This window comes from Panulirus ornatus, chromosome 6 (genome assembly GCF_036320965.1).
Source record: "Panulirus ornatus isolate Po-2019 chromosome 6, ASM3632096v1, whole genome shotgun sequence".
In the NCBI taxonomy this organism is placed as follows: domain Eukaryota; kingdom Metazoa; phylum Arthropoda; class Malacostraca; order Decapoda; family Palinuridae; genus Panulirus; species Panulirus ornatus.
Window position 1 is genome coordinate 50164015 of NC_092229.1, and position 26095 is coordinate 50190109.

Below are 26095 nucleotides of genomic sequence, written 5' to 3' on the forward strand. Positions count from 1 at the left end.
AAAAAAAAGTATATAATCTTTTCTGTCTTCTTTTAACTCTCCTCCCTCTCTCTCTCATATATATATATATATATATATATATATATATATATATATATATATATATATATATATATATATATATATATATATATATATATATTTAAGACGATGATGTAGAGAGCATGAAACAGAGAGACCCTACATGTCAGAATTGGGTGAGGCGATGTTTGGCAAAGCGCCTGGAGTGGATTGGATTACAGTTGATTTTTTTAAGAAAGATGATGACAGTGGCGCTTACTGGTCAGTTAGGATATTCAGCGTATGTACGGCTTAAGGTGATGTGCCTAAGGATTTCCGGACTCCCTACAAAGTGCAAGGGGAAGTAAAGTAAATGTTTGAATTACAGAGAATAATTGGTAAGTGGGATTGGAAAACGGTGCTTAAAAGGGATTGTGGCGTGCACAGAAGACTCAGACTTGGGAGGAACAATATGGCTTCATGAATGTTTGAGTATTTGTGCATCAGGTGTTTGCCTTGAAGAATCTAAGAAATGCTTGGATAAAGAGAAGAATTCTTATGTAGCATTTTACGATTTGGGAGAAAGCGTACGACAGGGTTAATAGAGATGCTATGCGGAAAGTTTTAGGAACAGCACCTGAATATGAAGAAGGGTGTAAGGTGTGCACGGTGTAGCGTAAATTGGAACGGTGTGCTATACGGGGGATGACGTAACGTTCACTGGCTGAATCAGGGCATATGAAGCGATCAGGATAAACCACAAGTAAAGATCTGTCGGGCTAGGCTGTGGATAGAGTGCTCTGGTCTCGGTGCATTATACATAACAGCTAGAGAATGGATATGAGCAAATGATGCAATACTTTGCCAGTTCCTGGGGCTACCTCGCTGCGCGGGTGAGTGCAGTCTACCTCTCTATACACAGTAAGCATCTCTGAGCCAAGACTCATCAAGATTAACGTCTACAACCAAGAAATCCGAGATGTGTCAACTCCATGAGGAAAGTATTAATTCTTTGACCTCTGATACCCCATAGCATTCGTTTAAAGACATACGAAAGTAAAACAGATGAAAGACGCGGTCTGGGTGCAATGAAGCAAGGTACATGCTTAACAAATCAATCTGGCCAAAAATTAAGAAATGACATTGTTTTTGATCGCTGGAAAGTAATCTATGACTCCCCTTCCCTACGGAAGGGGGACAAGGTCGGGTACTTACTTGTACAGGGGGTGCAAGTGGCCTGGCCGCCGGCTTCCTCCGAGGCGGAGGCGTTGAAGGGCTTGAGTCCAGCCACGGAGGTTGAGGTGGTGCTCCAACCCCGACGGTGACGACCCAAGCAGCACACCTCCCTGTTGACCCCCGACTTGAGGAGCCGTCCACACGACCCGTCGCGCCGCTTCAGTCTCCAGCAGTCCCCAACCTCCCCGTCTGGCAGGAGATCAGAAAAAAACAAACATGATTGGTCTTCTTAAGCAACTGTGGTGATGACAATACACACACACACACACACACACTTCATTCAGGAGAGAAGTACTTTTTCACCTCCCTCTTAATCTCCTGCCGCTTTCTCTTGTATGCCTCCAAGTTACACGCACTCCTTTTTTTTTGCAGATTACATCCGCACATTTTTTATCCCTTACACGTACATTTGATCGCTATTCCTTAACTAAGTCATAACATTACAAAAGTTGATAACAAAGGGCTCTTTCTTCACGCACGAAATCAACATAGAATGGCAGAGAAGCAGAGGAAAACTCATGTCACTTGAGATTACAGAAATCATGGAAATGGGTACAGAGAAACAGCCACAGTCATGAGGTTAGAAAAAAAAAAGTTTTTTTCAGTCTCATTGGTTTGATATAAGTCCTCTGTACTGAAAGACCTTGAGAAAGCATTTCACCGTGCGTCATCTTCGTTCTCCATTCGCGTTCGGGGACTTAGGATGAGTCGTCCAGGGTTGTGTGGTCGTCATGGTGAGGTCGTCTCACACGTCTTCCCCTCGTCATGGCAAGGCAGTCAGTTAAAACCCCTCGACGAACACCCATTTCGGCCAATCATCATCAACCTGGACAAAATACCCAACTCCTGAATGACCCACTCACCTCTTGCCTCTCACGAAAGGGGAGGAGCTCCGAGCTGGTTCTCAGCGCCTCACTCACCCTCCGCTACTTTGAGCTTCCAGGCGTCTAAATCTCTCTCTCTCTCTCTCTCTCTCTCTCTCTCTCTCTCTCTCTCTCCATAGACATATGACTAGTGTTACGTGACTGGCCGACCGTGAGTCATACTTCCATCTCCCGCAAGACGTTAGAACTCGCTCCCCCCCACCCCCCCTGTAGGACGCCTCCCTGCAGCAGATCGTGCTGTCACTTCGATGATTCGCCGCTCCTCCTCGACGCGCGCCGGCGTATGTGTGTATCGTCGTCTCTGGGAACCCCTCACCTTCCTACAGGAGACATCTGGTGATGACTTCTTTTCCTTACCTTGAGGTTTTCCTGCCAGGTTCTCCCGCACTGTTCTCGCCTTCTTTATGGTCTATTAAGGCGCAGCTTCTCCCTCTTGGGCGTCGTGGTTGACACTAGCTCTCCCCTACTGTTTCCCCCAACACTGCTCACCCATTTGCCGGACATCAGCTGACAGCTTGCGATAGGTGAATGGGGGTTGCTCTTTCCGCTGAATCGCGATACACAAAATTTGTCCATTTTCACCGCCCAGAATCGCATATCTCTCCCTCCACCTGCTGGTGAGGGGATGAAGACCTCGCCACCTTGCGTCCATCCCCACATCCGTTCTACCGTGGGTGCCCTCTGGAGCGCACTGGATGCAACTGATGTGAATCAAGTTTCCTCACCTGCGTTTCCCTTACTCCCCCCCCCCCCCCCCCCCCCCACCCCACCAGATGGGATTGAGCGCCGCCGGAGGCAGTCCGCCGTCGACCTTGGGTCTTGCGTTACGTAGCACACCTTGGTGGAAGTGCCCGTCTGTCCGTCCGTCCGCCCCCCACCCTCCTCTTTCCAGGACGTGGCTTCCAGTGCCTTATAACCCCCCCCCCCCCCCCGCGTGTGTGTGTGTGTGTGTGTGTGTGCATCACTGGCGTCCTCTCATCACTTCGTCAAATGCGCGCGCGGTGTCGCTACCATCTGTCTGGACGTCCAGGCCCAAGTAGCTGCTGACTCATTCATCCGACTGACCTGAAATGCCCCACTTGGTCTCTGTCCCCTCATTCATGGCCTCGTTTGTGAGAATGACAGAACCTTCCTCCTTCCAGCAGCTGTCCCTCAAGGATACAAAGATGGCCGCTGCGACTCTGCCGCAGATCTCCGTCTCCAATGACCAAGTACGTCGTCTGCATAGCCAATGTGAGGTGGGGGGGTGTGTAGGGCGGCTTCGCAACAACATTCATAAGCACACACGGGAGAGTAGTGTTGGTGGGCCCAGGAACCCACCCTATGGTGTGTCCAGGTGCATATTAACGACCCCTTAATTGCCTCCTCCTGGAAGGCCGGATACTGCTGTTAATAAACCATTTGAGGATTTTCTTTTTTCTTTCACCTCAGACAACCAGTGCAACTCACCATATTCAGTGGCCTTTGTCAAAACCCACTTCGTCCATTGAGGAAAGCAGTGACCCAAGCCTTATCAAAGAGGACTTGGGACACCCTCTCAAAGCCCATAGATTTCGCAGGGAGTCTCGTTAGCACCACCATACGGTCTAGCATCCTAGATGTTGCAGGAACCTTGGGTGATGTTGGAGCCCCGGTGCTTCCCCTTCATCCCTCGCCCTACAGGGTATATGCCTCTCGTGGTCCTCTAGGCCTGAGGGACGAGCCTCTCCTGTGTGACGCGTTACACAGCTGCAGGAGCGGCGGCGTCTTGTGTTCCTCCGCGACGAGGTTCAGGTGGCTCTGGGTGACGACGCTGTGGTCGAGACTTTACTGCTGTTCTCTCCTCCAGCTGGTAATCTCTCTTCGGCTATTACTTGGCCACAATTATCTCCTGTTCCGTCGTTTTCTATTCATATGTTTCTCCTCCCCCTACCTCTTCTCTTCTCGGTCGTCCGCGCTCCATGTCAGGGAGATGATGAGGATCACAGATTTCCCCTCACGTTGGTGATCAGGTCGACGGGGCTTCGCTTGTAAAGGAAGGACGTGATGGAGGCCGAGTGTGTATCTCAGGATGACACTTAAAAACCCCTGCTACTGGAAGTAGCGCAGCCGTGGCGTGACATGGGTGATGCAGCTTCCTGCTAAGCAGATACTAGGCTTTAAAGTTTCCCTTCGCTGTGTCCAAAGTTCGTCGGAAGCGAGGTAGAACAGAGGGCTAAGGACGAACAGGTAAGTACCTTTGATCACTGAGTCGGTGTGTGTTGGATGAGGGTATCATTTGAACGGGGTGCTCAAACATGTTCTTGTGTACACGAAATGAAAAGTAAATGTCTTAAACCCTTCAAGACGATGGTGTTCGATCCATCTTGACCACGAAGGCGTCGAATCTTGAGCACGACGTTACGTCTTGATACAATTGGTCGATCGACCACTGAACACTTGAACGAAACAGTACAAGCTTTGAGTTTGACGGTCAGACCCCTAGGGCTTGACTGCCTTGGCCTGTGACCTAACCTAAGCTGTCATATCCATGGATCATCCCGTCGTCCTCAAGGGGTCACATGTACCCTTCGACCTCAACGGGTTAAATATCCCGTCGTGTTCATGGGATGACAACCCCAAGCCTCATGGAATCTCTGGCTAACACAGCGTAACCACTGTATATCATAGTTCGGTTCCCTTCTTCAATGGGATAACGCCAGGACAGACGAGGAAGGCCTTTGGCAAGGCTGTACTGGGAGAACAGTTTCGTCCAAGATCCTCTTACTCCGAAGGAGTCTGTATATCCCCACAACTGGAATTGGTCCTAAGGAAATGATAAATAAATGAATTCATTAATACAAATATATATATATATATATATATATATATATATATATATATATATATATATAAGTCCAGAGGCCATCATGAGGAATGAGTGGTGCGAGGTAGGGCTCCAGTAGGGGTGGAGGCGGAAGACTCCATGAGGAGTATATGGTGTGAGGCCAGGCCCTTAGGGAGTGGGGGGGTCGGGAAGGGGTAGTCTAGGGACCACAAGACAAATAGGCTGTAAAGTGGGGGAGAAGGAGGAGGAGGAGGGGGAGGCAAAGGCCCTTACTGGGGGGGAGGCGGACGAATGTGGCGAGTAGGACCTCCCGCAGGGTGGGTAAATAGAGATATTAATCGCAAGGGCACGTAAGCCTAGCTGACGCAAGGGGGAGGTCCTGGTGGAGGGGTAGTACTACTGACGCAAGGGGGAGGTCGTGGTGGAGGGTCGTGGTGGTGTCTGGGGGTCTTGACCATCTTTTACTCTTTACGAAAAAAAATTCCTCTGGACAATGTCAGCCTTACTAGAGAGAGAGGGGGGGAACTACATACCCCAGAGCCTGGTACATACCCCAGAGCCTGGTACATACCCCAGAGCCTGGTACATACCCCAGAGCCTGGTACATAATACCCCAGAGCTTGGTACATACCCCAGAGCCTGGCACATACCCCAGAGCCTAGTACATACACGAGCCGGCCCTTATAATACGGCTGGTGGGGGTAACTAATTCAATCAGTTCTCCTTCTCTTCCTGTTCCCTGAACTTTCATCGCCCGTGACCTTAATGTGACCTCGGGGCTGGACCTTGGACTTAAGGTCACCTTCCCCACCACCACACCCCCACCCACCCACTCCCTCCCATCCCTTCGGTATAGCTGGGGGCTCTTCCTGGTGTCTCCCCCCCCCCTAACCCCTCCCGAGCCACAGCTATAAATTTCACGCTTCTATATTCCTATTCATGGGTCAGCTATCTCTGGACGGACTGGTGTCAGCAGTATTTCATTAATTGCCTCCGCTCCCCTGATTTATGGCCGTGGGGTCCTTCGCAATCAATGATTATCATTAATAAATATCATTACCATCAGCTTTAATAATTTTTTTTCATTTATCCTTTTTTCTTTTTTTGATCGTTTATTTCTTTTTATGATCATTATCATCCCTATTTTTGCCTTTACGATTTTGATCGTTTTTCTTATTGACATCATCTCATTATTTTCCTTTTACCTAATCGCTCGTTTTTCATTGCCATCATCTCATTATTTTCCTTCACCTCATTCCTCGGTTTTTTTTTTATCATCATCCCATTTTTCCCTTTACCTTTTCATGCCGTTTTCTATCACCATCATCCCTTTTTCCTTACCTTTTTTGGCCGTTATATTTACCACTATAATTTTTTGGTCCGTTTTCTTTACCATTTTCTCTCGTACTTGCTTAACACAAGAGCGTATTATCTTACATTCTCCTATAATTCATACTACATTCTCCTCTACCTTTATAACTATCTATTTTCCTGTAATAATCACATAAGACTCGACACATCCTCCATTGCACGTCCTTCACTTCCTCTAGAATTCGCTAATATTTCACGACGTCTCTTAGAATATAAATATATATATATATATATATATATATATATATATATATATATATATATATATATATATATATATATATATATATATATATAATTTTTTCTCTCCCTTTTATTAACCTATATATATTTTACGTGGGACCCGGCCTCAATGGGGAACTTTTGTCTGTGACTGAAGACCCAGAGGAAAAATAGCTTCGGGAATATATATATATATATATATTTTTTCCAGAATTTAAATTTTTTTTCTTAATTTGGATGTGTTGTGTTCAGAATTTTTCCGTAAACTGGAACAAAAAAAATATATATTTCAATGTGTTTTCTTACATTTTTTCTTTTTTAAGTTTGCTTACAAAAACTTATATTTCAATGTGCTTTGTTAAACGATATTTTCAAAATAAAAACAAAAACATTCTGGATGTGTTCTTTTTAGACAACTTTTTTTTATGATCATAATAATAGATTATTTCATAATCATAATCAAGAATAATTTAATGCGTTCTGTATTAACAAAAGAATTTTTTACATTCAAATCAAAAACAAAAAATTTATATATATATATATATATATATATATATATATAAATATATATATATATATATATATATATATATATATATATATATATATATATATATATATATATATATATATATATGTATATATGAATTTTTGCTATGGTCTGGCACCACCCATTACCTGAACGTTGACACCCATCACCCCTTCCTCACCTACATGAGGCGTGAGGGAATGAGGTGTGTGTGTGTGTGTGTGTGTGTGTGTGTGTGTGTGTGTGTGTGTGTGTGTGCGTGTGTGTGTGTGTGTGTGTGTGTGGTCGAACACCCATGACCGCACTACAGCTTCCATCACGATAGCGTCACCGGCACAGGATATGTCTATGGTTCATAATCCCGCCATTTATGAGGCAGGTCCCTCATCACGGCCAACCCCGGGCCGACGTGAGGGATCGCTTCGTCCACACTCCCAAGGCTGGGATTTTGATGGGGGAGAGGGGGATGGGGGAGAGAAGGGAGTCGTCCGTCCCCCCACTTCACACACACACACACACACACACACACACACACACACACACACACACACAACACACACACCTCACAACACCACGTCGGAAATGCTTGCAATGTTCCACTACAGAAAAATGATATACATATATACACACACAGTGTGGTGTCCCCTGGGGGTAACTGGTCCTCACCTGGACCGTGTGGGACACTTGGCCCTCATATGGACCGTGAGACACTGGCCAGGTGTAGCCCGGGCCACAGTGGTAGGTGGAGCAGGTGTGGCGTGGGCCACAGTTGGTGAAGGAGAACAGGTGTGGCGTTAGCCACAGTGGTAGGGGAAGGCAGGTGCTACGTTGGCCACAGTGACTGGGTCAGGTCACCACATCTAGCCTACCCTTCATTCCCCAGCTGACCTAAGGTCATCCTACAGGATAAATATATCATCCTATATCCCTCTAGGTCATTTTAGGTGAACGGAGGTCAGCTAAGGCTGCTCATGCTCACTTGCGTTAGACAGTCACCTCATACCATCCCAAAACCATTTCCTTATTCACCACAGTCATCCGTAGTTAATGTTAGGAAGAAAAAGAAAGAGAGAAAGAAAGAAAGAAAGAAATCTATTCAATCACCAGGCCCTTCGAACGAGATCCATAAAGAAATACGACCACGCATGATCTAACACCCGTTGAGAGAGAGAGAGAGAGAGAGAGAGAGAGAGAGAGAGAGAGAGAGAGAGAGAGAGAGAGAGAGAGAGAGAGAGAGGTCCCCCCTCCGCCCCTTTTCCTGTCCGCAGCACAGGACCTGGTGTTGGATCCCCCTGGCCCCAACAGTTGGTCGGATCAACACACTCCGTGTAGCGTCGTGGCTCCTCAGTGATCGCAACGCACAGCCAAGCCTCCAGGTCCCCTGCGCTTAGTTAGGTATTCGTGGTGAGGACTGGCGCGGGTGGCCGTGCAGGACGAGGCGGTGTTCAGGTTCTTGAGCGATCGGTCCCTCCTCTGTGTGTGTGTGTGTGTGTGTGTGTGTGTGTGTGTCTTGACATAAAGCCGGACACCACAGTATGAGGTGGCTGATAGCGGCCCTTCGTTCATCAGGCTAGACCTGATGGTCACGCCCTTCACCAAGCTAGATCTAATGACCAAGCCCTTTAGAAGGCTAGACCTAATGACACGTCCCTTCATCAAGCCAGAGATAATAACCACGCCCCTTTACCAGGGTAGACCTAATGACCACGCCCCTCACCAGGCTAGACCTAATGACCACGGTCTTCATCAAACCAGACCTAATGACCACGCCCTACATCAAGCCACACCTAATGACCACAACTCTCATCATACCAGACTTAATGACCACGCCCCTTTATCAAGCCAGATCTAATGACTACACTCCTCACTAGACCAGACCAAGTGACCACGCCCCTCATCAAGCCAGACCTAATGGGGCCACGCCCCTCACCACACAAGACCTACGACCCTACGTGCCACATCACAGGGACTGGACCCGTAAAACCTCAGTTCCTTAGCTCGCGCGGACCACCGCCTCCCGTACCTTGCCCACCTCAGGCTGGTGAGAGTCCAACTGTCCACTTCAAGAAGCTAAGACACCTGAAGCGGCTCCTCAGGTGCTGTTCCTCTGCCGACCTCCAGCCACACCTTACGAGGAGGAGAAGCCACAGCTAAATATGTGAACGTCAGCAATGAACATAAAGGAAGAAATGAGGTCTGTTTAAAGGATATGAGATCACTATCTAAAGCCATTGGACGCGATTGAGACACCCGACCAACACATCTGCAAGGGAGGATAACGAGGTGTGCAGGTTGAGGAGGAGGGGGAGGTTAGATGTGAAGGTCCTCAGTGGGGTTGGGCAGGCAGGTCGTGACATCCCTACACCGATTCTGCCCCAGTAAATACAGCAGGTGCTTCCAAAACCAACCCCCACCTCCCCCTGACTCCAGGGGTGGTACAATAGCAGCTCCTCGCGTTATCAGCTGCAGGCATCTCAAACACCTCGTACAGGTGGCACAGACAATGTCCCAGGGTTGAATCCCGTACCCTGGTGATGGGATGAGGTCACTGCCCCCTCACACACCACACACACACACACACACACACACACACACACACACACAAACACACACACACACACACACACACACAATCGCCACACACACACACTCGCCACACACACACGCACACACACACACACACACACACACACTCGCCACACACACACACTCGCCACACACACACGCACACACACATACACACATACACACTCGCCACACAAACACACTCGCCACACACACACGCACACACACACACACACACACGCAGACACACACACACACGCCACACACCGACCAAACAGTCAGACGCTAGCATGAGGCGTGTGAATAAGACAGGGTCAAATTGTCAGGTAAGGAGCCACCAGGCCCTACGGAACACCTCTATATGACCGAGTAAGACTCACAGCCCATCGCGACACCGTAATGACCCCCACACAACACATGGTTCAAGCAACCCTCTGGAGGGAGGCCGGGTCCTGCACCCCACTGATGTAATGCACTTTGACTTTCCTTTGTATCGCTATCAGCGTCAGCATCTGTATATCACTGTCATGATCCAAAGGCACAATGATGCCCAGTGCCATTAACGCAGTTCTTCTCCCTTTGCCCGACAGGACGAGGACCCCTTTGGGTCCCTGGGTTCAGCCGGGTCTCCCACTTGTTACCCTCCTATGTCGACGCACTGCACCCACTGTAACTGCTCCCACCTACACCCACCTACGTGCCCTTCATCTACACTATTACAGAAGCGCTTCGTCTTGCTATAGAAAAAAAAAATTATATTAAATCAGCCTCTCCCGTGAGACTGTTCCACCACGTCTCAAAACGTCCCCGAAGTGATCACATTCCTCTCCATTTAGAGGATGCTGAGTATGTAGGTCAACCAGTGAGTTATTCTTGGATACCTTTTTCCTGTGGCAAACCACGCCCTCTGTATACCTAGCCATCTCAAGCCACTATGAAGTTTGCGAACCCACTCCCCTTGCATTCCCTACACTTGGCCATCTTATGGCAATAAACAGTCTGCGTACATTCGCCCCTTTGCATGCATTCTTGAACACTATGAGTCCCCTAGTTTTGCTAGCCTCTTCTTGTATGCCTTCTGCCATCCTTGACCTCCCTCACAGTGTGTCTCAAACAGACTCCCCTCTCTGTGTACACTAAGTTTATTTAAACGATACGTCTACTCTAAGGCGTTGACAAGGTGAACCCTCTTCCCGTGCACTATGCCAAATGTCAGGCAATACCACCTCAGCACTGCAAGTCAAGGTTCTCGTGGGGGTGGAGTTGCAGTGGCTTCCTATGGGGCGCCGCCACCAGCAGGGGCAGTAGACGACCTCACCGTCCCACCACACGACACTACGATCTCACAAGGTTCCTTCATTCCTACTACCTCATGACAGACGCCGTCCTCTGGGAGGCTCACCTCGGTGTTCAGTGATACAAACGTCACTGCTGCGGTGATCAAGAAGGGTGCGGCTCGTAGCGTAATGATGGGGGAAGCACTGCCTGCGCTCACTGTTCATCATCTGACCAACAGAAGTAGAAAAAGATCGGAGATACATCCTCACAGGCCACACCCGAACCATGTCTCAGCCCTCCCAGCTCACAGTGACGCCTTTCACGGACACGTCTGTACTTGGGATGGGCTTCGTATGTCCCGTCCTTCACTATATAGGTAGATGGATGCAAGGACAGTGTACGACCCATGGCTGGCCAGGAGACGATCGACCCGACGACCTTCATCGGGAACGTAAGAGGGACAGAGTTCGTGTCAATCCGCACACACACGACAGCGTTCGAGTCGATCCACATGCAAACAACATACACACACACACGGAGCTGGGATCTCCCCCGACCTTTTGAAGGCACCGGTGGACGCCTGCGGCCGACAAGGACCAGATCATCAGTAAGGTCTGCTCTGATACGGCTGGCAGGGGGAAGAGGAGGCCCCCCCCCTCCTCCCCACGTCAGAGGCGGGCCACTAGTAATTCTACAAACTTCTGGTGATCAAAGAAAGACCAGCTCCACCCCAAGCAGTGAGGAGGAAGGACCTCTTACCATCGGGCGTCTTTGCGAGTACCAAGGTCCCCACGCTGCCGTGTGTGTGTGTGTGTGTGTGTGTGTGTGTGTGTGAAGACTCCAGGAGGGCAGGCGCCCTGCTCTGGAACACCTGGCTCTCAGGTGAGGCAGGGCAGCACAGGTACACATGCACAGACACGTACCAATCTGGTCGTCCTGCCGCCCAGTCTCCCTCCTCCTGGTGGCTGCCACCTCCTCCAGGACTGGCTGTCCCCACCAACTCCTCCATTACAACCTGTCGCCACCCTCACCGCCGTCTGCCACCAGTGTATGAAGTCACGAGAGGTGTAGGCATGTATCCCGAGGTCTGAAAGCCTCCAGTGTTCACCTACTGATGGGCGCCTTCGCGTCTAAAAAAAAACCTCTAAGAGTTGAGATGGACGATGGAGCACCAACAAAGATGGGGTCCATGTGGTCGCATTCTGAGGACCTCGACCAGGCAGCGCCTCACACACAAATCTGGTGATCATCACGAAGACGCGTGGGCCGCCCAGGACCAGCAAGCAACTCTTCGCCCCACTCAGAATGGAAGGTCTCTGGAGAGACAAAGGAGACGGAAAAGAACACAGGCACGATCTCACCACACCATTATCCTGGCCAGTATCAACCATGCTTGCAAAGGTCCTTGTGAGCCACGCCCTTAGCAGGACTGGACGTGAGCCACGAGACGAGAAGAGGCGCTCCGCTGCGGAGGGTGAAGCCGTGGTGTTCGAGACACGTCCCTTCGTCGTATCACTTCAAGAGGGTGAGGGTGTTCTCCTGAGGAACACATCAGGGTGAGGAGCCCCTGAGGAACACATCAGGGTGAGGGGTGATCGCAATCAGGGATGTTAGGCCGCCGCTTGTATCAACAGGCTGACGAGGCACAGGGAGGGCAGAACGAGGCACAGGGAGGGAGGAAGGAGGCACAGGGAGGGCAGAACGAGGCACAGGGAGGGAGGAAGGAAGCACAGGGAGGGAGGGCAGAACGAGGCACGGGCAGGGAGGAAGGAGGGACAGGGAGGGCAGAACGAGGCACAGGCAGGGAGGAAGGAGGCTCAGGGAGAAGGGAGCTGACATCAGGCGTCACGGGACTACAGGGAGAGACGAACCCCAGGTCACAAATATGTCTTGATAAACACCTCGACGTAGAGGCTGACACCTGACACTCTTGCTCTGGCTGACACTCTTGGTCTGGCTGACACACTTGCTTCCTAAATCCCAAAACACACACACACACACACACACACACACACACACACTCAGGAGACGCACGCTTATCATGCACTCAAGAAAATAAGTCCATTCTACCTAATGCGATATCTAAGACTATAAACACCACCGCAGGAGTCGACCTAAAGACACAAGGGAGCCCACTACAAATGCATCAAATTCAGGTTCATCCCCAGGCCTGTGGTGTGCACACCACCCACACACGACACTATAGAAAATGACAAGAAAAATGACTGCCAATTTAGACCTTTCTTTGATATTATGGAAGTGACTGTAGCGAGATGGATCACAGAAGGCCACAGAACAAATTATCTTGCAAAACAAATAACAATAATAACAATAATAATAATAATAATAATAATAATGATAATAACAATAATAATAATAATAATAATAATAATAATAATAATAATAACAAAATGATAATGATAATAATAATGATAATAATGATAATAATAATAATAATAATAATAATAATAATAATAATAATAACAATAATGATAATAAAAATGATAATGATAATAATAATAAAAATGATAATGATAATAATAATAATACTAATACTAATAATAATAATGATAATAATAATGATAATAATAATGATAATAATAATAATATAATGATAATGACAATAATGATAATGATAATAAAACGCCAACATTGGCGAGCGAATGCAACATGTCTCCCTCCGCACCTTCACTCACTATCACTGACCATCATGTTCACTAGGGAGGGAGACACAACCAAACTCATCTTCACGGGTCAGGTCAAAGGCCAGGGAAAGGATCCTGACTGTTGAAAAGAAAAACCCAAATAAGAATAAAAATAAGGAGAAAACTGTGCAAAAGAAAATAAGAAGAAGACTGCAAAAAATACTGAAAAAAAAAACTGAAAAAAGTAAGGAGAAAACTGTGAAAAAGACACTGTTCTCTCTCCTCTGGAGATGATGATAATAATAATAATAACGATAATAATGATAATAATAATAATAATAATAATAATAATAATAATAATAATAATAATTATTATTATTATTATTATCATTATTATAATCAGTATTATCATTATAATAATAATAATGATAATTCAATAAATCACCTACAGGTAAACGCAGCCAAGACTACACTTCAAACCACATCCTTTTTGGAGAAGACTAACCAAGAAGTGTGGCTCTCATGTCCACGGCTGAGGTTACGAATGCTAGTGTCTGTGATGACCCCACCACACACACACACACACACACACACACACACACAAAGATGAGACACTTCAAGAACCCGTGTTTAAAAGTCCCTCATCTCGAGGTACTTGCCATCTCTTCAAGGAAAACAGCATTCCTTCACGCAGTCTATGAACTGACTTCCCCCTCTTTGAATATAACCTATTAGCTCACGACACCAGATGGAGGGGTGGGCGGTGAGTGTGTAGGTACGTGTGGACCTGTGGGACGCACCCACGACACTTGACTGAACGCACTCAGCCGCTCTTGAGTACACGTTGAGAAGCTAGGAGAGGCGAGAGACGACTCGGGACGGAGGGAGGGAGGCATCTTCCCTCCCTCCGTCCCAAAAACTTTCCTTGTCTTGGAGGCGAGAAGACCCGACGGCACGGAGGAAATGGGAGTTCCCCTCCCTCTCAAAAATTTCCTCATGCCACAGGCAAGGAGACACGACCTGGTCACCTGTGACACAAGTGGCGAGCGACAAAAAAAAAAAAAAAAAATAAGGGGAGAGCGCAGTCGCCAGCGACGTAGCAGCGAACCTGTTCACGTGAGACACGCCCTCTTCTGTCCCCCTGGCACAGGTGCACTATCTAGTCCTACCTACCTGCTCCTGGGCCAACACCCCCCCACCCCCCACCCCAGGGGCTCCTCTGCAGCAGACTGGTTCGCTAAGGCCACACCAGATGGTATTCTAGCACCCAGCGGAAAATCCTACGTAGACACACACACCTCAGTAACTTTAAAGATATCCGAAGACTCCTCTCTCTCTCTCTCTCTCTCTCTCTCTCTCTCTCTCTCTCGCCAACGGCAATGAATGAGTCAAGCAACACGGTCGACAGGAACAGAGATACACCGGTTGGCCAAAGAGGGTCGCCTCATTGGGAGAACTCTTTGAGACATCTGTGACTGTTACGAAAAGGGAGAGATGAATGTGATATCTATGCCAGGAGACCCCTCAATGACTGTGGCTTCATCTCGTCAATAGGTGGCAATGTGTAGACAATGGATGACAATGTTTGTGTCCACTTCGTCTCGTTTAGAGTTCAGGTCTTCTTTGAGTAAGACCCGTCCTGTTTCCTCCTCTAGCGGGGGGAAACTGGCGAAGTTTATCTCGTTTTCCTAAGGTACTTGACAAGAACGTCTCCCAGTCTCTTAGGACTTAAGTCAGGGTTCTTTGGATCGCATGTGGGTCTACAGAACCCATCCTCTTGCTGTATCAACTCCCCCTTCATTGACAAAGGGAGGCAGAAAATCTGTGTCGCGGAGACCACGCAATGTACTTTAGGCAGCTGTTCAAACACTTCCCCGGCAAGCTTCCTCAAGCGTAGGGCTACCCTGTGCCTGTTGCACAGCACTGCCGTCAATGCTGCAGCTTGTGGTAGCGTGACTGGCTCTCTTGTCCTGCGTGTGAGTCACCTTCTAAGAAATGCGTCGCCTCTGCCCTGTCATGTCAGGAGTGAGGGCTCCATCAGCAGCAGTGGCCACTGGCCAAGGTACAGGAGGCTATGGGATGTTCAGAACCCTTCCTACCCCCCTCTCTATGCTCACATGGGGCTCCAGGATAAGAGGTGACAGGCGGACCAAACACCGTTTCTTTCCGACGATGCTTTTCCCTTGAGGTCTTGGATTACCCTTTGACTGTAGCTGCTACTCTGACGAGCTTCGTAAATGTCCAGAGATTGTGCCTCATGCTTCATGCTTTGGTATATATCTTTTCAACCAGTGATGCGAGTTTCCTTTCCCATCTACACTGCCTGAAGGAGGTCTTCAGTTGATGTCCCCTGGTAGAAATCAGTCATGTCTGGTTGAATACGCTCCCCATTCACCCAGCTTCGAAGGGTGATATGTGGACGACCTTAAAAACTGTTCCATCAGACGCTTGAGAGATGTATGGGCTACCAACCCCGACCTGAAATCTATCTAAGTGGGTAGATAGGTCGATAGGTAGGCAGGCACACCATACCATACCCACAAGGTGGTGTTACCGGACTCCACCTGCCTGTCGTTACATCGCGAGTGAGTTAAAGCCACCCTTCGTCGAAGCTGTATCACTTCTGTGTTGACGATAAGGAGGACAGTCTCGTCCAAAATAAATTCTTCTCACTCCAAAGGACGCCATCATTTCCCTGCTGATGGAAGTAGCGCAGTCTTAAGACCCGCAGGAGTTCCTGGTAAAGAAAGGCGTCCTGAAGAAACACCAGGATCCTTCCAAGGTAAAAGGAGGTCAAGCAAAAATGATCAATAAATCACCGTTGCTTCAGCACTCACACCAAAGGCATTTGCCATCACTATATCCTCCCTAACCCACACAGCAATGACGTAGTCTGTGTCAATATCATACAGGCGAACAACACAGAGTATCTCTCCTTGATGGGTGAATGATGACCCGTGTTAGAGAAAGAGGCCGTGTTATCTTCCGACACGGGAATGATAACCCGTGTTAGAGAACCGAGTCTGTGTTATCTTCCGACATGGGAGTGATGACCCGTGATACAGAAACAGGCCGTGTTATCAGCCCAGATGAATAAGGGTCTGGAGGATAGTCTCGAGATAAGGAGCTTCTACCAATGCCCTCTTCTGGTAATGTTCTTCAGTATACTCCAGGAGAGTAGCTGCTGGACCTGTATGCTCAGTATACCCGCAGCTAACCCGTCCTGAGTATACCGGTATGCTCCCGAAGGTCCTCTATCATCACCCATAGCCTAGCTGTCAGGTATGACCCTCCCAGTATATCCTTATCACCTCGCCGAAACACACACACCTCTTGATCGCGTCAGGTATGCACATCTTCCTCCTGTTTCACGACGCCACATCTATGGGCAACATCCCCAACACCTTCCTATGATCGCAACGGTTCTGCTATTCACACAACCTCAACACACCAGCAGCCACCACCACAATCACCACCACTCTGATAAGCACTCCTACCACCACCAACACCTCCACCCCATCAACATCCCCCTTCACTACCGCCACTCCGTTAATAACCCCCCCTTCTCTTCCCTCTATTCACCCCCATCCATCTCTACCGTCTTTCCATCCACATACGGTCCAGGAATTTCCACTCCCCTCCTACTCCACAGTTGAATACTTCCACATCTAACTTCCTTCGAGTGGACTACGCCAGCCCAGTGTGCGTTTGGAAGCCAACGCACCAGATCCGCCAAACACCACCCTCTCGCGTGTACCTCACCAGCCCAATAATGTAGTCACAGACAGGCCTCCCGACAACGCCCGCTCGAGCCTTGCACCGGGCCGCTCGTGAGTCATAACCCGCGTCAGTAGAGATGATCTGCCTCCCCGTGCAGACGGGTCTTTACCTGTTAAATGCTGCAGCAGCGGCAGCTGCTGCTGCTAAGCCCTTCGACTACGTGCACCATACCGTTCGCACGGCTGGCCCAGAAGTGCACGTGAACTCGTCATTTGCTCGTAAGGGTCACCACCAGGTCTAACCCAGTCTAGCTGGGACAGCGTCTGGCCCCCAACACATGACTGTGGACTGTACGGGAAGGTCTGACTGTACAGGTGACTGTGGCTGATCAACAGGAACGCGGCAGAGGGTGTAACCCGAACCCTTCGGGGAAAATGGTCAAGGGATGAGTCTGTTTGCTCATCATGGGCAGTGTGGCATTACCCCCCATGAGTCATCATGACACGGGGACAGGATGACCTCATGGTCAGGTGGGTTAAACTGTCACGTTGAGGTTGGAGGTTGGGGGTTACGGGGTGTGCTATCATTGAGGTTGGGGGGTTAGGGAAGGGGGGGGGGGGTTCTCTAACTAATATCTAGGGCAAGATATCGCCAGAATGAAAGGAGCGAGCGTGCTTGTCAGTGTGCTTCTTCAATTCGAATATCTATGAAAACTCCTGGATTTTCTGGATTTTATCCTCTCTCTCTCTCTCTCTCTCTCTCTCTCTCTCTCTCTCTCTCTCTCTCTCTCTCTCTCCCTCTCTCTCTCTCTCTCAGCGCATCACTATCTCCGCTTCAGAGACGGTCCGGGTTCCATTTGCCACCACAGTGAATGTATTCTTTAAGTTAAAGAGGAAAAGAAGACAGAATCCGATTCTCTCTTCCTCGCAAGAGAGTTTCACAAGTGCCAATGCAGTGAACTAAGAGATGGGTTCGTGTACCTTCGTCGGATGCATCCCAATGCTGGACTTCGTTCGTGAAGTTGCTGGTAATCCAATGTGGAAAGAATTGGTTTTTCTATCACTTTCTACTAGACTCTGATCGTACGTGATGTTAAGTTAACTGATCTGTATTGTTATTTGGTCCTTATATATATATATATATATATATATATATATATATATATATATATATATATATATATATATATCATCAAAGGTGTTGCTCATATCAGCTCTTACCTTCTACAGGATGAGAGCTGGGCATGACCAACCCCCTCCGTCAGGTCTTGGCACTGAGATCCCCTTTAAAAAGCTGATCATCCGCTTCAGTTACATCCCTTCCTTGTTTATTTCCGTGCCTGTAAAGGTCAAACTAAATCTTGATTATTCAATACCTCACGACTTATAATTTCCCTTCAGAGTTTGTCTTGAAAACCACTTACAAAGGGGTTGAGATTAGTATATGGTACACTCTCCTCAAAGGTATCTTACATATTTTCTTTTTTTCCGCTGCTTCAAAAGGTCTATGAATTCCTCATATATATAATTTTTGTCTCTTTGTCTTATTCCTATACGCAAACAGAATTGTCGGACTTTGTTTCATGCTTTATACTGCTTTCTTCACATTTAATCTCTCTCTCTCTCTCTCTCTCTCTCTCTCTCTCTCTCTCTCTCTCTCTCTCTCTCTCTCTCTCTCTCTCTCTCTCCTCAGCCACTCTATAACTTCTTTCTCAGCATTCATGTATTTCTTTTTTCCAACTCTTCCACACCTTTCACTCGGCTTATTGCAAAATCTTTCCACTTTCCATTTTCTTTTTCTCCTCCTGCACTGTTTTCTGTCTCTCATTATCATCTTTCGCTCCAAAATTAGTCTTTTTTTTCTCTCTCTCTTTGATGTTATCTTGTAAAATAGTGTTTTGCTCGCTTCTGGAACGGTGCTGCTGGAAAATTTCATCCCAGTTTAGCTCTACCGAGACGTTAGCCTGACTGCTTTCACCTTCGTCAGGAGACGTGATGCAATACGTTAGTCTAACTCCTCCTTCCTTCGTCAGGAGACGTGGTCCAAGGCGTCAACCTGACTTCTCTCTCCTTCGTCAGGAGACGTGATCCGAGACGTTAGCCTAACTCCTCCCTCCTTCGTCAGGAGATGTGATCCAAGACGTCAACCTGACTTCTCTCTCCTTCGTCAGGAGACGTGATCCGAGACGTTAGTCTAACTCCTCCTTCCTTCGTCAGGAGACGTGGTCCAAGACGTCAACCTGACTTCTCTCTCCTTCGTCAGGAGACGTGATGCAAGACGTTAGCCTAACTCCTCTCTCCTTCGTCAGGAGACGTGAGACAAGATGGACTTCATCCTCTTGCATCCCTCAACTTATCTACACTTCTCCATAACTCCCCTACTTTTGTTAGCAGGTGTTACCGGACTCCGCCTGCTTGAGATTACACTGCGAGTGCAAAGTCATCTCTCTGGCGAGACTGTTTGCATCGTCCGCTGACGAATTGAAAACAGTCGCGTCAAAGAATTTCTCCATTTTAAAGGAGTCCAACCTTTCCTTGCTACTGAGTGTAGCGCAGCATCGAGGCTGCAGGAACCCCTAGAGAGGGGGACCCCTGGGATCAAATAATCATAATCATAATAATGATAATGATAATAATAATAATAATGATAATAATAATAATAATGATAATAATAATAATGATGATAATAATAATAATAATGATAATAATGATAATGATAATAATAACAATTATTGTCATTATTATTATTATCATTATTATTATCATTATTATTATTATTATCATTATCATTATCATCATTATTATCATTATCATTATCATGATAATACTTGATCGCCTTTTCCCGCGTCAGCGAGGTAGCGGCAGGAAACAGACGAAGATTGGCCCATTCACTCATATAAACATAAACATACATAAACGCCCATTTACATACATATACATATCAACATATACACGTAAACATACAGATACATACACAAACATATGCATATATACACATGTGCACATATTCATACTTGCTTACCTTCATCCATTCCCGTCGCTACCCTGCATCACAGGAAACAGAATCGTTCCCTTGTCTAATCTTACCACCGTCGGCTTTCGAAGTAAGTCTCTCTCTCTCTCTCTCTCTCTCTCTCTCTCTCTCTCTCTCTCTCTCTCTCTCTCTCTCTCTCTCTCTCTCTCTCACACACACACACACACACACAGTATCAACTGGTTTAAAATTTTCTCAATCAGTCGACTGCTCCTGACAGATTAATATGCGTTGTGGAAATCATCGTCACTTGCATATGCTCATTATGGTGATTAATTGCCTTAAAGCCTGGAACCGTGAGGTAAGGCAGAGGCGTAATAGCTATATTATTATTATTAATCTTTTCTGTGGCTGATTTATATGATTTTCTCTGTACCGGTTTTTATGAACGTTACTTCTTCCTTCCCGTGCTGTTCGTTCTTCCTTCATTACTTATTTTCTCATGATTTATTCTCTGTTCGTTATTCCTTCACTCTGTTCTTTCTTCATTCATTCTCTGTTCTTTCTTCCTTCATTCTCTCTTCGTACTTCCTTCATTCTCTGTTCGTTCTTCCTTCACTGTTCTTTCTTCATTCATTCTCTGTTCGTTCTTCGTTCACTGTTTTTTTTCATTCATTCTCTGTTCGTTCTTCCTTCACTCTATTCTTTCTTCATTCATTCCGTTCGTTCTTCCTTCATTCTCTCTTCCTCCTTTCTATTTTCTTTTGTTTGTATAATTTCTGGCTTTGTCAGCTTCCTTCATTCTCCATTCTTTCACTTTTGTCTGCATCATTTCGACATGTTGAGCCTTTGTTAGCTACCCTGACTCTCTCTCTCTCTCTCTCTCTCTCTCTCTCCCTTAGCAGGCCCAACCCCCCTCAGCTAAAACCTCATCATCAACCCACCCCTTTCCCCTCCCTCTCCCTGGCAGCGGGGCGGGGCGGGTCGACCCTCCCTCCCTCCCAGGGACCTTGACGCATGTAGGTTAAGCTATCATGGGGGGGGGGGGGGGTAGAGAAGGTGACAGCTAACCCTGCCCTGGCTGTTGCTGGCAACCTCCAGCCCTCACGCATGTGGGGCAGGCAGGCAGGCTGGCTGGCAGCTGTCATAGCCAGGCGGGAGCGGCGCCGTGATATATATATATATATATATATATATATATATATATATATATATATATATATATATATATATATTTCTTTTTCATACCTATTCGCCATTTCCCGTGTCAGCGTTAAGAATAGAGGAGTGGGCCACAGCGGGAATATCCTCACTTGGCCCCCTTCTCTGTTCCCTTCTTCTTTAAGAAAGTTAAAAACGGGAGGGGAGGATTTCCAGCCCCCCGCTCCCTACCCTTTTAGTCGCCGCAGGGAATACATGGGAAGTATTCTTTTTCCCATATATATATATATATATATATATATATATATATATATATATATATATATATATATATATATATATATATATATATACATATATATATATATATATATATATATATATATATATATATATATATATATATATATACATACATACATAAGGAAGCCCTGGTGTTACCCATCACTTCCTTTTCCAGAGTCTTCTCCTGCAGCTCCAAGGCTGCGCTACTTCCAGTAGCAGGGGAGTGCTGGACTCCCTATAGAGTGATTAGGTCATCACCGAGACTGTTACTCCTAATGATATAGACTCGATTAAAGGTGACTTTTCACATACCTGGGGAAAGAATAGACGTTACGAGGGATGTGAATGAGGCTAGATCAATACTATGGCAATGAAGAAGATGGGAAGTGAGTAATAGGTTTTGACGAAGCTGATGAAAAAAGGAGAAATAGTAATGCAATATGTGTTTCGCTGAGGAAAACGGTGCATGTGAGATTTTTTCAAAAAAAAAGACAATATACTGTCTAAGTTTTGATCACGTGGATATTCTAATGATCAACCATGTTGTCACATGTTTCGAAATGCATTACCGAGGTGACCAAACGCTGGAAATAATGGGTAATGGGTTACCGTCAATGTCTACGTAGGTGAGGCCAGCTGGTCTTATAAATGCAGGCGCCTCACTGTGGACGAGGGTCAACTCTCTTCCCCCGTCAGAATAAATCTTGGAAGATGAAACAAAAAGAATGGTGGTCGTGAGGGTGGGAGGCAGGAGAGGAGCTTCGGGTAATTTCCCTGACAGTGGGCAACCGGACGCCAGATGGCGATGCAGCCGCTGTTGCCAGGAAGCCACTCCGGCCCCGTTTTCTCTCTGTGATGATGGGCAGTGTTGCCAGGAAGCCACTCCGGCCCCGTTATCTCTCTGTGATGATGGGCAGTGTTGCCAGGAAGCCACTCCGGCCCCGTTTTCTCTCTGGGATGGTGGGCAGTGTTGCCAGGAAGCCACCCCGGCCCCGTTTTCTCTCTGGGATGGTGGGCAGTGTTGCCAGGAAGCCACCCCGGCCCCGTTTTCTCTCTGTGATGATGGGCAGTGTTGCCAGGAAGCCACTCCGGCCCCGTTTTCTCTCTGGGATGGTGGGCAGTGTTGCCAAGAAGCCACTCCGGCCCCGTTTTCTCTCTGGGATGGTGGGCAGTGTTGCCAGGAAGCCATTTCGGCCCCGTTTTCTCTCTTGGATGGTGAGCATTGTTGCCAGGAAGCCACTCCGGCCCCGTTTTCTCTCTTGGATGGTGAACATTGTTGCCAGGAAGCCACCCCGGCCCCGTTTTCTCTCTTGGATGGTGAACATTGTTGCCAGGAAGCCACCCCGGCCCCGTTTTCTCTCTGGGATGGTGAGCAGCGTTGCCAGGAAGCCACCCCGGCCCCGTTTTCTCTCTGGGATGGTGGGCAGTGTTGCCAGGAAGCCATTCCGGCCCCGTTTTCTCTCTTGGATGGTGAGCATTGTTGCCAGGAAGCCACTCCGTTCCCGTTTTCTCTCTTGGATGGTGAGCATTGTTGCCAGGAAGCCACTCCGGCCCCGTTTTCTCTCTTGGATAGTGAGCATTGTTGCCAGGAAGCCACTCCGGCACCATTTTCTCTCGAAGATGGTGTGCAGTCTTGCCAGGAAGCCACTCCGCCCCGTTTTCTCTCTATTACAGTGGGCAGTCTTGCTAGGAAGCCACACTGGCCCCGTTTTCTCTCTGGAATGGTGGGCAGTGTTGCCAGGAAGCTATCAAGGATGGGACAGGCAGCACACGCCTGGCTGCTGTTTCCCATAGTTTCTGTGGGAAGGCAGGCCACACGAGCTTCGACCGTTACAATACCACGTCGAAGCTGTGGAATTATTCCCTCCTTCCTTTCCTCGTCTTTCCCTCACCCTACAACCTTCCTCCCTTTAAGAATCAGGTCTTGACACAATTGTGGAAGCCGGGGTTCATTCCTTCATTGGCCTTGATTGGGTCATGTGGAGCCCGTGCCATGCCGGTCATTACAGAAAAAAAAAAGATATATACATATATGAATTATTGGAAAATGAGCGATATTAAAAGAATACGAATAATGATGCCATAATATAAGCAAAGTCAACAAGGACAATATAGAAATATGAATGTATAATAATAATGATAATAATACTACCAATAATAATGATAATAATGATGATAATAATTATTACTATAATCATTATCATTATTATTATCATTACACATTTTCTTAGACTTGGAAGCTTGATGAGCTGTGGTGAACCAACCCACAACATGCTCTTCATGGGGAGCATGGCGAAGTGGGCAGTGCATTGTGGGGGTCTGGCGGAGGAGGGGGTGGAGAGGATGGGAGGAGGGGAAGACTGGGGTATAGCGCTATCTTCCAAGAGTCTGTGTGAGAGGCTGAGGTCCATAAGGTTTACAAAAGGAATGGGGTTTCGACCATCTTGCCTGAGTCGATGTGGGTCATATCTCTACGAGGGATGTGACGAAGGTCAAGGAGTTTCTGGGGGGGGGGGGGTTGTGTATGGGGTGTGCGTGAAGGTCTGGGACCCCCAGAGAGATGTAAGAGGACTAGGAGTGGCCCAGACCTCCTGTGGGATCGTAGGAAGACGTAGGAAGAGTGGGATCCCAGTGGGAAGAGAGGGCCTCTGGGTCAGACAGGACTCGCGTTGAGTCCTTGTGAGGAATTGGTGGTAAGGGTGAGCTAAGAGGCCTCTCCTGTGGGACCACAGAAAGACCGGTGGGACCATGGGATCCCGGGGAAGACCTGGGGAACCTCGTGGGATGTTTGGGTGGGGGGAGAGACTAGGATGGGGAGTCACGGTAAGGCCCTACCAGAGGGCGGGGGACTTGTGAGAAGCAGGGACGACCACTTGTTGGGATAGAGGAGGGAGGGAGGGAGGGAGAGGTGAGGGCTGGAGGGAAGTCTCAGACCCCCCTAAGAACGGGGCGGGGTGAGGCGGGGCGGGGTGGGGCGGGTGCGTCACGCTGAGGTTGGAGTGTGGGGTGGGCAGGCGCCCCTCTCTCTCTCTCTCTCTCTCTCTCTCTCTCTCTCTCTCTCTCTCTCTCTCTCTCTCTCTCTCTCTCTCTCTCTATCTACGAGCAGTGGTCTCTGTGGGGATCTGGTCTCGACGGTGTAGTGCGGACGCAAGGCATGGGATCTACATGAGAAGGTACAGAGGAGCGTGGAGGTGTTTGCGATGAAATAAGTTTGAGGTCAACATGTGGTGTGAGGTGGGTTGAATGAGTAAGAAATGGTAGATTAAGAAAGAGATGTGGTAATCAGAATACTGTGGTTGAGAGGGCTGAAGAGGGTATGCTGAAATGGTTTGGACATATGGAAAGGATGAAAGAAGAGAGGTTGACAAAGAGGGAATTACGTCTCAGATGTGGAAAGAATACGGAGAAGGAGACTGATTTGGAGATAGAAAGATGGAGTGAAGAAGGCTTTAAGTACTCGGAGCGCCAACATGCATAAGGGTGTATGGCGTACACGGGATAGAATAAATTGGAGCGATGCGGGATACAGGGGGCGACGTGCTGTCACCAGGGCCTTTGAAGCGGCCAGGGTAAAACACTGAAAGGTCTGTGGACTCTGATTGTGGATAGGGAGCTGTGGTTTTTGGCGCTTTAGACTGACAGCTAGTGTGGACGTGAGTGACTGGAGCCATTTCAAGACGTAAACGCCCATTTAGTGTGAGTCACACAGAAGGAGTCAACAGATGAAGGACTGGTGGAGGGATGGGAAGGAACGCGAACCTAAGGATCGAGTGGATGGCTGGCAAACTAAACGTCACTGTCGTAAAACAGACAAGGATGAAACTCAGCAAAGGATGGCGTGTGGCATTGTTTTTTTTTTTCCCCAAAAAAAGGAAAACACCATGACAGAATGAGGGGAAAGGCAAAAGAAGGGCAGAATAGAGCAAAAAGGTCTAGCTCTACTGGTGAGTGCAATCATAATGTTCCCAGAACCACAGTAAAGAGGAGGACATTGCAGCCAGTACATTCTGAGAAAGCTGGCAATAAATGAAACCTCCATGATGACCCCTAGTGGCGCATAGTCCGCCATAAAGATTAGAGGAACAAAGATTAACTTTCAGAGAGAAAGGCTAAGACGAAGGAAGAACAATGGGAACGGTGGAGAGAAGAGAGAGAGACAAAAAATAACACACAAGCGGGGACGTGCGATGTTAAAGTTCTAATTCTAGGAACCTTCAGCTAGAAACTAGACTGGGATGCCTTAGATCCACACGGGGGTAAATATCAGCGGAGGTTGAAATTCTTAGAATGCCTGCAGGAGAGCACTTTGCGCCAACGTGTACCAGATGACGCGCTGGTTAGAGGGAAGGGGAAAGGGGTGGGTGGCGGCGGTGCCAATACAGGTTCAGCTGAACTTTAGCTTCCCCCCGCCTCACTGGTC

The 26095-nt window shown here is 47.8% G+C and overlaps 1 protein-coding gene across 2 annotated transcripts in view; it reads right to left on the reverse strand.

The window, feature by feature from the left end:
• The window catches only part of Fs (Follistatin), a 267994-nt gene that overhangs the window by 152455 nt on the left and 89444 nt on the right, over positions 1-26095 (reverse strand). For both annotated transcript variants that reach the window (XM_071662923.1, XM_071662924.1), the window contains exon 3: positions 1216-1425. In XM_071662923.1, the coding sequence (XP_071519024.1) occupies positions 1216-1425 (210 nt within the window). The remainder of the gene's footprint in view (positions 1-1215; positions 1426-26095) is intronic.